Source organism: Chrysochloris asiatica, unplaced genomic scaffold, assembly GCF_000296735.1.
Source record: "Chrysochloris asiatica unplaced genomic scaffold, ChrAsi1.0 scaffold00078, whole genome shotgun sequence".
NCBI lineage: Eukaryota > Metazoa > Chordata > Mammalia > Afrosoricida > Chrysochloridae > Chrysochloris > Chrysochloris asiatica.
Window position 1 is genome coordinate 10175160 of NW_006408596.1, and position 13812 is coordinate 10188971.

General features: G+C 47.9%; 1 protein-coding gene across 1 annotated transcript in view; it reads left to right on the top strand.

Annotated features, from left to right (window-relative positions):
• KSR2 (kinase suppressor of ras 2) overlaps nt 1–13812 on the top strand; it is a 479616-nt gene that overhangs the window by 115290 nt on the left and 350514 nt on the right. The window contains exon 3 of the mRNA XM_006865465.1: nt 3124–3274. Coding sequence (XP_006865527.1) covers nt 3124–3274 — 151 coding nt within the window. The remainder of the gene's footprint in view (nt 1–3123; nt 3275–13812) is intronic.

Below are 13812 nucleotides of genomic sequence, written 5' to 3' on the forward strand. Positions count from 1 at the left end.
ATCCGCCATCTTGTTTGTTCTTTCCCTCAACACTTTAAAAAGGTCCTGTGCAGCAGATTTGCCTAATGCAATATGTTGTCTGAACTCTTGACTGCTGCTTCCGTCAGTGTTGGTAGTTGATCCAAGAAGAATGAGGTCCTTGACAACTTCAATCTTTTCTCTGTTGATAAGAATGTCCAGTGGTGAGGAGTTTTGTTTACTTTACATTGAGATGCAATCCATACCAAAGGCTGTGTTCTTGGATCTTCATCAGTAAATATTTAAAGTCCTCTTCACTTTCAGCAAGCAAGTTTGTATCATTTGCATATCTGCATATCGCAGGTTGTTAATGAGTCTTCCTCCAGTCCTAATGCCAAGTTTTTCTTCATAGCTTCTCGGATTATTTGCTCAGCATACAGGTTGAATAAGTATGGTGGAAGAATACAACCTTGTTGCACACCTTTCTTCATTTACAACTGTTCAGTGTTCCCATATTCTGTGCGGGTTTATGTGCAAGATGCCCCAGTTTGAGAAAGTGTCTAAATGACTCAGTTGTTTTCTCTGTGTCTCCTACCTTCATGAGTTGGAAGTCTCCTGATTAGGCTTTAACCTTTTCCCTGCAGTTCATTTTTTAATAGGATTTTTGTGCTGATGCAGTTTTCCTCTCTCTGGTTATTAGTCTTACATATGTGGGGAATGGAGTCCTGGTGTGACGCTGTGGGTTAATGCACTCGACTGCAAAGTCCGCATGAACCAGGAAGCCTGCAGTTCAAGTTCACTGGCTACTCCTTGGAGACTGTTTACAGGGTCGCTATGGGTTGTAACCTGACTCAGCTGCGGTTAACAACAACAACAACAACAACAACAACAAATGTGGGGAATACAGGGCTTGTGTTCTGTACACAGACCTGGCTACAAGAGGGCAGAGATACTTCACAACAGTAGCTGTGCATTGGTGTTAGGTGTTACCAGTCAGCCTGACTCACAGAGACCCTATAAAGGGTTTCCAAGGGTCAGCTCGTGGGTTTGAACCACCAGCGTTGTGGTTAGTAGTCAAGTGCTTATCTTCCAGTGTATTCTACAGTGCTAGACCAAATGTATTTGAAATTGCTGTTTGTCCTGGTGTGGAGCTATAGGATAAGCACTGGACTGCTAACTGCAAAGTCACAGTTCACACCCACCCTCTGCTCCTTGGAAATCCCATACAGGGTTGCTATGAGTCAGAAGTGACTCCAAGGCACTTAGCAACATTGTTGTTATGTGCTGTTGAGTTGGTTTCTACTCACAGCAACCCTGTGCACACTGCCTGCTCCAGCACTATCCTCACTATTGTTAGCATATTTCAGTCCATTGATGCTGCCATCTTCCTGTCCATCTTGTTGGGGGTCTTCCTCTTTTTTTTTTCTTTCTGTCCCTCCTCTTTACCAAGCATGATGTCCTCCTCCAGGGACTGGTCTCTCCAGATAACGTGTCTGAAGTCTGAGAGATAAAATCTTGCTATCCTGGCTTCTGAGGATCATTCTATTCTGGCTGCACTTCTTCCAAGACAGATTTGTTTGTTATTCCGGCAGTCCATGGTACTTTCAGTGTTTTCTCCAACACCACAACTCAAATCTATCAATTATTCTACAGTCTTCCTAAATAGATTCTATGTAAGTACTAGAATTTATTTAAACACGTTTGGAAACTGAAGTACCGTAAGATGAAGGCTCTTGCTTGCATGTATAGTTAAAGCTGTGGATACCCAGGTTTGATGATTTCGAGATGGATCTGTCTAGGGAGAGACTGTTTTGGGAAAGGGGGCGATGGATGCTGGTGGTAGTGAAGGAATATTCTTCTTTTCTGTCTTCCCCACACTGTGCTTACTCTAGTCTCTCCACTTGGTCTGAGCACGCAGAACCCATGGCCCTTGGCTCAGGCACAGTTCCAGCTTCAAGCCATCAACTTAGTTCAAGTCGCTTTCCCTTTAGGGTTTTGGGAAGCCCAGTATGAGCTCTTGATTGTGGTGCCAGAGAAGAGGGGAAACCAGGAGGAAAACAGCCAACACGAGACCCATGAGCCCAGTTGGCCCTGTTCTGAGTTCTCCCTTAGAATTTGAACAAATCTCTCTACTCTAGAAAGTACTTACTGAGATGGGTGGGCGGTATGGGGGCTGTTCAGTGGGGAAGAACATAGGGGCCTGCCCTGGAGCGGCTCAGAAGTGGTGTAAGGAACTTCTGCCATTTATAAGGAGCTCTGGTAGTGTAGTGCTTACTGAGTCGGGCTGCTAATCTCCACGGTCAGAAGTTCAAAAACTACCAGAGGTTCCTTGGGAGAAAGACGAGGCTTTCTGTTCCTATAAATATATACAGTCTCAGAAACCCTAAACAGGGTTGCTATGAGTCAGATCCGATTCCATGGCACATGACACCAACAACTATTGTGTGTTATACATATGTGCTTACTTATGACTGTGTGCAAAGAGCCCTGGTAGCATAGTGGTTATGAGTTGGGCTGCCAAGCACAAGGTCAGCAGTTCGAAACTACCAGCGGTTCCACGGGAGAAATATGAGGCATTCTGTTCCCATAAAGATTTACAGCCTCGGAAACCCTGTGCAGGGTCTCTGTGAGTCAGAACCGACTCCACGGTACTTAACAACAACAACATGACTGTGTGCATTGCTAGCCCAAAGGTTGGAGGTTTAAGTCCACTTGGAGGTGACTTGACGTGGTGGTCTGCATCCAGAAAACCAGCCATTACAAATCCTATGGAACACAGTTCTACTGTGACACATCAGATCACCATGCGTCCGAGTTAGCTTGAAGGCAACTGTTTTTATTAATTTTTAGTGAGGTATGTACATTCCTTTTTACAGATGAGTAAGGTGAGGTTCAGAGAGGTTAAGTGATTTGTCCAAGGCCATCTAGCTAATGAGTAACAACAACACTAGGATTAAAATCTAGAAACCTCAGAGCCCAAGCCTCAACCACTATGCAAACACTGTGGCCTGGGAGTCCACTTTTAGCCACCAGTGGGCAGCATAGAGGCATGCCAGGGCTCCTGCGCTTCAGGACCGCTGTGGTCCTCATGGTCCCTTCCCTGCATTAGGAGACCATCCTAGGCCAGCTGAGTTGACCTTCCTTCTCTGTCCCTTCCTCCACTAGGAGATCAGCCCGGGCCAGCTGAGTCTGGAGGAGCTCTTGGACATGACCGAGGAGCAGGTGTGCAAGACTGTGGAGAAATACGGAGCCAACCAGGAAGAGTGTGCCCGCCTCAACGCCTCTCTCTCCTGCCTCAGGAGCGTGCACATGGCCGGTGAGTGGGCACGTGGAGACTGGCCCTGATAGGTGTGGGTCGGGCTGGGTGGGGTGCTCTCCTCCCCAACACTTCTGTACCTTTCACCCCCTGCATGATGAGATGGATGGCACATGGTGGTCTGGAACGTGGGAGCCCCGGCGCTCAGGCAGCTCTGGGAGGTCTTGTACCCTTGAGGCCCGAGGAGGCAAGGCCTGGCGGTGGAAATAGTGGGGTTGCGTCAGAGGTAGGTTTTGCTGGTCGTAGTTAAGCCGGCCCCAACTCATACTGAAACTTCGCCGTGCACAGCCGGGTGAATCTTTGCCTGTTCCTGCGCCGTCAGAACTGCCTTCCATCGGTATGTTTCCGTCCATGGTTGAGGCCACCGAACCGGAAGCTATTCCAGTGATCCCACAGCGTGTTTATTGACCGATTTTTGGGAGTGGTTCCCTAGGCCTTTCTTCCTAGCGTGTCTTGGTCTGGAAGCTCTGCTGAAGCCTGTCTACCCTGGGTGACCCCGCTGGAATTTGAAATACCAGCGGCCTAGTGTCCAGTACCACAGCCACACTCCAGCTCCTGTAATAAGACAAATGGACAGATGAGTCATCATCTGCCTTATATTTTGAAACTTTTCTGGGTATTTTAGTTGCCCAGGGCTGCCATAACAAAGTAGCACAGACTGAGTGGCGAAGTCCAACAGAAACGTAGGTTCTTGCAGTTCTGAAGGCCAGGTTGGCTGCAAGGCTCTGTGGGTCACTCTGCCCTGCGCTTCTCTGCTAGCTTTTGCCGGCTACTGGTGGTCTTAGTACTTCTGCTTGAAGATGTATCGCTCCATCTCGGCCTCTGTCTTCAAATGGCCGGAATTCCTGTCGTGTGTCTGCGTCTCTCTCGTATAAGGAAGCCACCTGTTGGCTTTAGTGTTTACCTTGAGTCCAGGATGACCGTCAGTCAAGACCCTGCACATAATCACATCTGAAAAGACGCTTTCCCCAAAGAAGAAACTTTCTCAGCATACTTTCTCAAGAGCTGGAGTTAAGACTTGGACATCTTTTCTTTAGGGCTCACTATGGTCCTACCTTTTGCAGCGCAGTGAAGCTGGGAGACTGGTATCTACCAGAAAATCCTCCCCACCATGTAGGGGATTGGCTGGTGGTGGTGGTGCGCTGAGAAGTTGGTTCCGACTCATAGCGACTCTGTATAGGGTTTCTGAGGCTGAAACAGGAGCAGGAAGCCTCATGTTTCTCCTGCGAATTGACTGGTGCATTCTTGTTGTTGTTGTTAAGTGCTGTCAAATTGGTTCCGATTCACAGTGACTCTGTACAGGGTTCCCAGGGAGCAGCTGGTGGGTTTGAACCACTGACCTTGAACTGAGTCCACAGCACACAGTCACAACCAGCCAATCCCCTACATGGTGGGAAGGATTTCCTTATCGATCCGTCTCCCCGCTAGACTGTGAACTGCATAGAAGCAGGCCCTTGGCGGCTTCTGGCCATTGTCTCTTGAGTGTGTGGTTCTGGACCCTGCACACAGTGCTGGCATCCAGTTGATTCTGACTCAGACCCACGCTATGGAACAGAGCAGATCGGCTCCTTAGGGTTTCGGATACTGTCGACCTCTACGGGAGCAGACAACCTCGTCTTTCTCCCTCAGAGAGACTGCTGGGGGACCTAGAGAAACCCAAGGGGCTCAATTTTTCTCTTCTTCTAAATTTTTACGTATTTTGTTGTTGTTGAGAATATGCATGGCAAAAAAAAACACCACACCAAAAACCCTTGTTAAAGGTGTTTGAGTAAATGCTCACTCCCCTTATCTGTCTGTGAGAAGCTACTCGTACCTTTAACAGCACATCTGTCTTGGGAGTGCTGAGCACTGGGGGAGTTGTCTCTGACTTGGAGCGCAGATCTGCACATGATACTCTCAAACCTTAAAGTTTCGGTTTCAGCTCTTGGTTCACTTTTTTCTAGAACCCCTCTATCCTACTGGGAGTCCCCGCTCTGCCACGTGCCTCCAGTGCCTCCCCGCCAGGTCACCAGTGCTGGGCCCTTCTCTCCGTGCTGCCTCAGTTCCCTCTAGACACACTTCCCGCCTTACTTTTCCCAGGAACCCTTTCCCCTCAAGACCTCTGCACTCTGTGGAAGGAATATGGGGGATGAATGCTTCTCTCGCAAGATGACCACCTCTTGCATTGATTCTCAATTTCCTTGTCTCTCTCCCTCATCCTGTAGGTGAGCCCAATGTGTAGTTTATCTACTATATCCCTAGCAGGGTTACTGCTGTTGAAAGAAGTATAGAACAATTGTTTGCTGCACTTGCCACTGAGTTCCACCAGAGGGCAGCAGCAAGCCACCCTCCAAAGTTACTAAATGCTGTCAAGTCAGCTCTGACTCATAGCGATCCTGTATAGGGTTTCCTAGGAGCTTCTGGTGAGTTTGAACCACTGACCTTGTGGTTCAAACTGACCTTTCTGTCTAGTGTTTTATCCCACAGGGCCACACGAGGTCTCTTCCAATAGTCCTCTTGTTAAGTGCGGTCTGTTCCCACTCATAGCGACCCTGTATAGGGTTTCTGAGGAGCGGCTGGTGGGTTAGAACTGATGACCTTGTGGTTCACAGTCAGTGCTGATCCCACAGTGACATACCAGGACCTGTTTTAAGTTCTCATCTTCCCTCACAAATGAGAATTGGTTCCCCAAGGCTTCTAACCGTCTTGGAAAGTCCTTAGCCAAAAGTGTTACCTAGCCTAGGAGAATGAGCAGCTTTATTCTTTTCAGACTTTTACTTCCTGAAGGTCGAGAAGTACTCATCTTGGAATTCTTGGCTCTCAGCCAGAATGAGTGTTTCCCAAAGCCATGAAACGGGCATTGAAATTCTAGCGGGTAGTGGGACTTGGTGCTTGATCCTTCGCTGACTGAGGGTATTCGCTTCACTGATAAACTCTCGAAGAAAGTAAGCCGTGGAAATACGGATCAGGAAGGTGCCCATGTTCTTTCTCCTTCTGAGGAGGGGCTTTATTTTAGAGTTGGTGGCTGTTAGCTGAGTTTCGCTTTGGGTTTGAGGGATGACTTCATTTCTCATTTAGTGATGGCGAAAATGGTCAATGTGCTCAGATGCTCACTGCAAGGTTGGGAGTTCAAGTTCACCCAGAGGTTCCTTGGAAGAAAGACCTGGCAATCTACTTCCAGAAAACCAGCCTTTGAAAACCCTACTGAGTGCAGTTCAACTCTGACATACAGGACTCACCAGCAGGTGGGCCAACTTGATGGCAACTGGTTGTTGTTGTGTGCCGTGGAGTTGGTTCCAACTCATAGCGACCCTGTACAGGGTTTCCGAGGCTGTAAACCTTTACGGGAGCAGAAAGCCTCATCTTTCTCCTGTGGAACAGCTGGTAGTTTCGAACTGCTGACCTTGCAGTTCACAGCTCGATTCATAACCACTACGCTAACTGGTAGTGGTCTTCATTTCCAGGGAACACCCCCAGGCAGGAAATCCTTGCCCTGGTCTTCTCTTCCACCTGGAGTGTGGGATCTCTATATGGAAGCATTGGCAGCCAGGAGTAAACAGAATGCAAGGGGGCCCCACAATAGGACAGCCTCGGATGCTCTCTAGCTTTCTCAGGGATTTGGCTCTGAATAAAACCCATCAGAAACCCTCCTTCCACCAGAGAGCATTGTTCTCTAACTGAAACAAAGGCTGAAAGCTGGTCTTGATTGCCCTATTGTTTGTATATTGGGCTTTAACTGGAGGAGGAGAGAGTGCCCACTGGAAGCCACACCAGGACTTCTGTGTACTGCTGGACTCCCCATGCAGGTTCTTGGGCTCTGCGGACTGGAGCAGGTGACAAGATCCCACTCACCTACCAAGCGCTATGTTCAGACTCTCCAATGCAAGCGATGGAAACCTGACATGACTGAGATCCCACGACCGTTGCTTATTCATTTGCTCTGTAAATGTATCAAACCCAAAACCCACTGACTCCTAGAGACTGCATAGTGCAGAAGAGAATGGTTTCATAGTTCCTTAGGGTTTCTGAGCTGTAAATCTTCCTAACAGTGTACAGCCTCATCGTTCTCCCTTGAAGCAGCTGATGGATTTGAACTGCTGACCTTGCTGTTAGTCACCCAGCGTTTAAACTACTATATCACCAAAGCTCCTTTAAATATACCTCCTTTAAATATCACCCTTCCTATATTCATCACTGTGGGTCACTAGGGATACAATTCCTGCGGCTCCTGTTGTCCAGCGGAGTGGCCACAAGACTCAGGTGGCAACTTAGAGTTTTATTGATGAAAATTAAATACACTTAAATCCCAGTTCGGCAGTTATACTGGCTGCACTCCAAGTGCTCAGTGGAACATGTGAGCAGCAGCTATCCTTTTGAACAGTGCGGTTCTAGAATACTCTGTCATTATGAAAAGTTCTAATGCACAGTGCTGCTCCAGGATGCCTTATGATTGAATAGTGAGCAGTTATTATCATGACTAACTGCGGCAGTCACCACTGTAAAGGAAGAAGTTTTGTAACAAAAACAGGATCGTAGTCAATCTTACATTCCAGAAACAGAGGACCCTAGGACCATCGAGGGCGAAGAGCACAAGTGGAATGCCGGACCTTATCCAGAGAAGCAGGGACACCAGAGATGGAGGCAGAGATGGGGACACGGAGAGAGGGAGCAGCTGAGGACTCTAGACTCATGGAAAGAGAGGGGCTGTGTGCTGGCAGCCAGAAGGCAGGCTTGCAGAATGTGTCCTTTGGTTGTTTACATTATTATATATTCCCGAGTATTTCTGTATACAACCCCCCAGCCCCCAACAACAACAAAAAAGAAAAACAAGGAATGGAAGCAAATACTGTTGAATGCTGATGCACAGAGGAGAGTGTAGTCATTGGGATGAAATGATGGTGTAAAGCCATGTTCACCCATGTAAACTATCGCTCAGTCCGCAATAAAAACTTTAAAAAAAAAGATGACCGCCTTGGAAACCTCGTGGGGCAGGTCTGTAGGACTTGATGGAGAGGCGGCGTGTTCCAGTACTGGGATACTGGTACTGCTGGGGGTAGGAGGTAGATCGAGCTCATTATACTTGTGATTCCTACCCAGGTGGCTGTTTGTTTGATTTAATTATTTTCTTGAATATCAACTTGCAGTGTTGGATGAGAATTAGCCAAGCTATTGTTTGGGGAAGGGGAAGAAATGGTACCTTTTAAACAATAATTTTACCTACATTTGCATGTGACTTAGTGTTTTAAGAATCAGTACACAGAAAAAAGTCTAGGAAGACATATATTTGGATATGTATGGTAGCTGATTTTGGATTGTTGTTGTTGTTGAGTGTGGTTGACCTTATACAGGGTTTCTGAGGAGCAGTTGGTGTGTTTGAACTGTCGACCTTGTGGTTCGCAGTCCAGTGCTGATCCTGCAGAGCCACACCAGCAGTCCAGTTTTGGATAGGTGTTGTATTTGTTAAGTGCCGTCGAATTGGTTCCAACAACTCATAGTGACCCTGTATACGATTTCTGAGGAGCGGCTTGTGAGCTTGAATGGCCCATCTTATGGTTCAAACTACGTTGCAGTCCAGCACATTCACCCACAGCACCATACCAGGACTTGAGTTTTTTTCAGTTAGGGAGATTATTATATCTCTTGCTTGTCAGCATTTTCTTTCTGGGCAGTAAATAAGAAATCGTGTGACTTACATGAAGGCTTTGAAGGAGAAATACCAAATGTGTGGTGATTTCCTTCAGGCCGTGGGTACCTGGTACTCAAATATAGAGTTCAGTGTCTCGTTGATTACACCCCTTCTCCCAGCCTTTCCATAAGGGAGACATTTATGGGCTGCATTTTCCCACAATAAACCTTGCCTTGACTGAGACAACACTTGATGAAGCCCTGAGATGTAATATCAATGCCACCACCACCAAGAAGCCTTCCTTGATGACAGGGAGCAAGTCTTGCCCCTGTTCAAATTTTGTGTTCCCCATTGAGCAATTATCTGGCAGTTGTTTTAATTGCTCTGATTATAAATTGATAGCAGAAGCCACAAACATGACTAAAGGCAAATTCTATGTTATTTATGCATCACATTGATTTTAAGAGTTGAACCACTTAATTTTGGAACATCCCCAGGTGGTAGGGATGGTTGCCTTCCCAGTTTTTCAGATTAGAAAATCAAGATGTCAGCCAAGAGTGACTTGCAGGCCCAGGATCCAGTGGGCCGGGACTTAGTTTGCCTAGTCCGGGCCTGATACTCTAAACCCACAACTTCTTCTCTTCCCCTCATAGGACAGCGCTACCAAGAGCTTCACTGAGGGACGGAGCAAACAAATGCATTCTGATCAGGAAGTGTGACAATATGTGGGTGGAGGGTAGACTTGAGCATCTACCTGTCCCCTTGCCTTAGGAGCTGGAAGGGAGGGGAAGGCAGGTCATCCAGGAATCAGGATGAGATTGTCTGAGGGGATTCTTTCTACGCCAGGGGTTAGCAAACTATAGCAGGTGGGCCAGATCCAGGCTTCCATCTGCTTTTATGAATAAAGTTTTATTGGAACAGAACCGTACTCATTTACTTACGGATTTTCTCTGTCTTCACACTGTGGTTGTTGGGTTTCGTCAAGTTGATTCTGAGTAGTGGGCAGACCGGACTGCCCACAGGCCTGAAGAATGTCCTGCCTGGCTCTTTATAGATTAAGTTTGCTGATCACTTAATAAAAAACTAAGCAAGGAAAAAATAATGAATTTTAAAACAGATACACATGCTAAAATACCAGGAGACCTTTTATGACCAGCTCTTCCTTTGTAGGCAGGGGTTAGATACAGGCAGAGGCTGGGGAGGCATCGTCTGCCTCGGAGACACTGCCTCTCAGCACACTGTCTGTGGGGCGGTGAGCGCGGCACATATGGTAAAGCATTCTCATGAATCGGCCGTTTATTGGGGAGTCCTGGTGGGCTAGGTGTTGGGCAGCTAACCGTACGGTCAGCAGTTCGAACCCACCAGCTGCTCTGTGGCACCAGTGGTTTGCAGCCTCCCGAGATTGAGCAGTAACAGGTGTGTGGTGCCCTAAGATGTCCAGGGCTACACGCGCACTGCACTGCCCTTCTCAGCATTGTGCCTGCCCTCACTGGCCAGTGCATGTAGCCTGTTGAACCCCATTCGTGCTGGGGCTTGGGGATTGATTGTAGTGATTCCCTTGAGTGAGGAATTCACAGTAAGTGCGGGTGCAGAAACTTGTGTTGATTAAATCCCTGCCCTTTGTTAACACCACCTGTATAACTTATGACTGGATGGTTTCATGAGGCTCAAGGATTGGTCCTGCAGGGGGTGGCCCATGATGGCCCTGATGGAACGCTCAGAGGATGCTGAAGCTTGACTATCAAGAGGAAGTGAAAGTTGTAACAGAGTCGTGGTGGTGGGGTGATTTTAGGATAAGCATTGGACTGCTATCCACAAGGCTGGTGGCTCAAACCCATACAGGGTTCCCTAGGAGTCAGAACTGACTCGATGACACTTAGCAATACCAAAAGTCTTAACAAATGTTCTGTAAGTGAACCTGTGTGAAGATCTCCTCAGTGTAAAGAAAACAACACTCCTCACTGCCGGATCTGTAAATAACATCATGATAAACAGAGAAAAGACTAAAGTGGCCAAAGACTTTTCATTTTGCTTGTATCTGCTATCAATGCTCATGGAAACAGCAGTCAAGAAATCAAACCATGTATTGCATTAGCCAAGTCTACTACACAAGACCTCTTTAAAGTGTTCAAGGGCAAAGATGTCAGCTTGAGGACTAAGGTGTATCTGACCCAAGCTGTGGTATTTTCAATAATCTCATATGCATGTGAAAGTTGGACAGTGAATAAGGAAGACCAGAGAAGAATTGATGTCTTTAAGTTATAGTATTAGAGAAGAAAAAAGTACCATGGACTGTCAGAAGAACAAATTTGTGTTGGAAGAGGTATACCCAGAATGATCCTTGGAAGCTAGGATGGTGAGGTTTCGTCTCTCATACTTGAGACATGTTGTCAGGAGGGACTAGTCCTTGGAGAAGGACATCATGCTTGGTAAAGTGGAGGTCTATGGAAAAGGGGAAGAGCCCAGTGAGATGGATGGACACAGTGAAGGCAGCAAGGTTGTCAGGGTCGTGCAAGACCGGGCAGTGTTTTGCTCTGTTGTGCATAGAGTCACTGTGAATTAGAATGGACTCAAGGGAACCTACCAACAACAAGATGAGTCGGAATTGACTCGATGCCAGTTGGTCTGCTTTGAGTTTTACTTTGTTGAGTCCTGTGGGCAGTGTGGTGGGGAGAGGGGAGACAGACAGAAAGGGCAAGAAACATGAAGAATGTGGACATGCCCAGAGAGGTTAAGTAACTTTCCCAGGATCGCACAGCTAGTGCCTGGCAGAGCTCCCTCTGGCACCCACACGGGCCTCACCCACAGCGTGTGCTTTCATTATGCAGGGTTCTTTGTGCCCACTTGTCTGTTGCCCACTAGACTGTGAAGTCTTGGGGAGAGGTGAGGCCACACCGCGGTTTCTTTGGAGTACGAGGTAGCACAAGGATGTTGGCTTGCCAGTCCTGCTGGAAGAAGTCTGTAGTCCTCTGTGGGTGACTCGCACAGAGGCTGTCTCACTCCCCATGCCACACTCCTGACTCACGTCTCGCTCAACAAAGCAGAGCAAAACCCAAATCAAACTCAGACAGAAAACGCCTTACCGTCATCGACTCCGGCTCATGGAGGTTCCATGTGTGCCGGCCAGGGTGGTGCTCCACAGGGCTTTCAGTGACTGCCTTTCTGGAAGTAGCCAGGCATTTCTTCTGAGGTGTCTCTGGGTGAATTCACATCTCCTTCCTTTTGGTGGCAGCTGAGCATTTGCACTCCTCCCTTGAGAAAGTTCACCAGAAATGTCACCGTCCCCCAATAACACAAAGAACCTGGTGAGCCAAGTTGGAGTGGAGGGGAGTCCCACTTTTCAGACTCCTTTCACCCCTGGCCTGGGAGCTCAGTGTAGCTTCATCCCCAGGCCCTTCTATTGGCCCCTTCTCTGGGTAGCACTTTGTGGAGGAGGAATGAGGTGGGGCAGCTTCGTGACAGGCTGCCAGGCCGCCCTCGGTAATGAGTGATTTCGAAGTCCTTGTGCCTTCGTTATCTCCTGCCTCCGTGGAAGGCGGAGGGACTCAGTGGCAGGCTGTATTTTTGCTTTAATGTCTCTTCCAGTTCAGTTTGCTTTCTTAAGAAACCAAACCCAAATCAAACCCACGGCCCTGGAATTCATTCCGCCTCCTAGGGACACTGGGGGGTGGTTTCTGAGACTGTAGGTATTTATGAGGGAAGATAGCCTTCGTTTCCTTCCGTGGAGCGGCTATTGGGTTTGAACTAGTGGTCTTGTGGCTAGCAGTCTACTTCTTATCCTACAGGACCACAAGGTCTTAAGAAAAGATAGAACCATGAAGTTGGTGGGCTGGAGACACCAAGATTGTGGTGTTGCCGTAGGGTAAGTGTGGACTGCTAACAGCAAGGTCTGTAGTTGGAACCCAACAGTGGCTCCGTGGGAGAAGGATGAGGCTTTCTGCTCCCCAAAATATTTCTGAGTTTGGAAACCCTATACAGGGTCGCTGTGAGTCACAACTGACTCCGTGGCAGTGGGTTTGGTTTTGGGTTTTGGTATTGCTTTGGACTCAGGCCCAGGGAGAGTGCTATGTATTGTCACCTTCAGCCACCAGGTGGCGCTGCCAACAGACTTTCTGTAGCTGAGGAGCCAAAGACTTAACTCAAGAGTTCCAGGAAAATTATACAACAGTTTGGGAATGCTAAGGAGCTCTGGTAGCGTAGTGGTTAGGAATCTGGCTGCGAACTGCAAGGTCAGTGGTTCGAAACTATCAGCTGTTCCGCAGGAGAAAGATGAGGCTTTCTGCTCCCGTAAAGATTTACAGCCTCGGAAACCCTGTACAGGGTCGTTATGAGTCGGAACCGACTCCACGGCACATAACAACAATCTTCTCAAGTTTCAAATAAGATGGAAGGTTGGCAGTTCAAGCCCACCAGTTGCTCCCTGGAAGCCTTATACCTGTTTGCTGTGAGTCGGAACCAACTCGACAGCATTTAACAAGAGAAGAGAAGGTGACTTGGTGCCATAGTGGGGTAAACACTGGGCTGCGGACTATGAGGTCAGTCATTGGAACTTACCAGCCACTCTACTGGAGGAAGATGAGGCTGTCATCTCCTGTGAAGATTTAGTCTCAGAAACCCTATGGGGCAGTTCCTATAGGGTTTTTATGAGTCAGAATTGACTTGACGGCAGCCTTTTTCAGAGAAAAGGACTTTACCCAGCTTCAGTGGGGCACCCCTGTCCTTGTTGAGTGTCTGACTCGTGGTGACCCTGTGTGGTTCAGAGTGGAACCGTGCTCCGCTAGATTTTCACTGGCTGACTTTCCAGTCGTCAAGTGCCCTGCCTTTGTTTGCTGGTGTCTCAGGCTGGGCTGTAAACTCCAAACCTGCAGTTACACGTTCCCCATTCACCTGACCCAAGGCCTCCTCCTGGGAGCTTGTGTGGACTCAGTGTTGC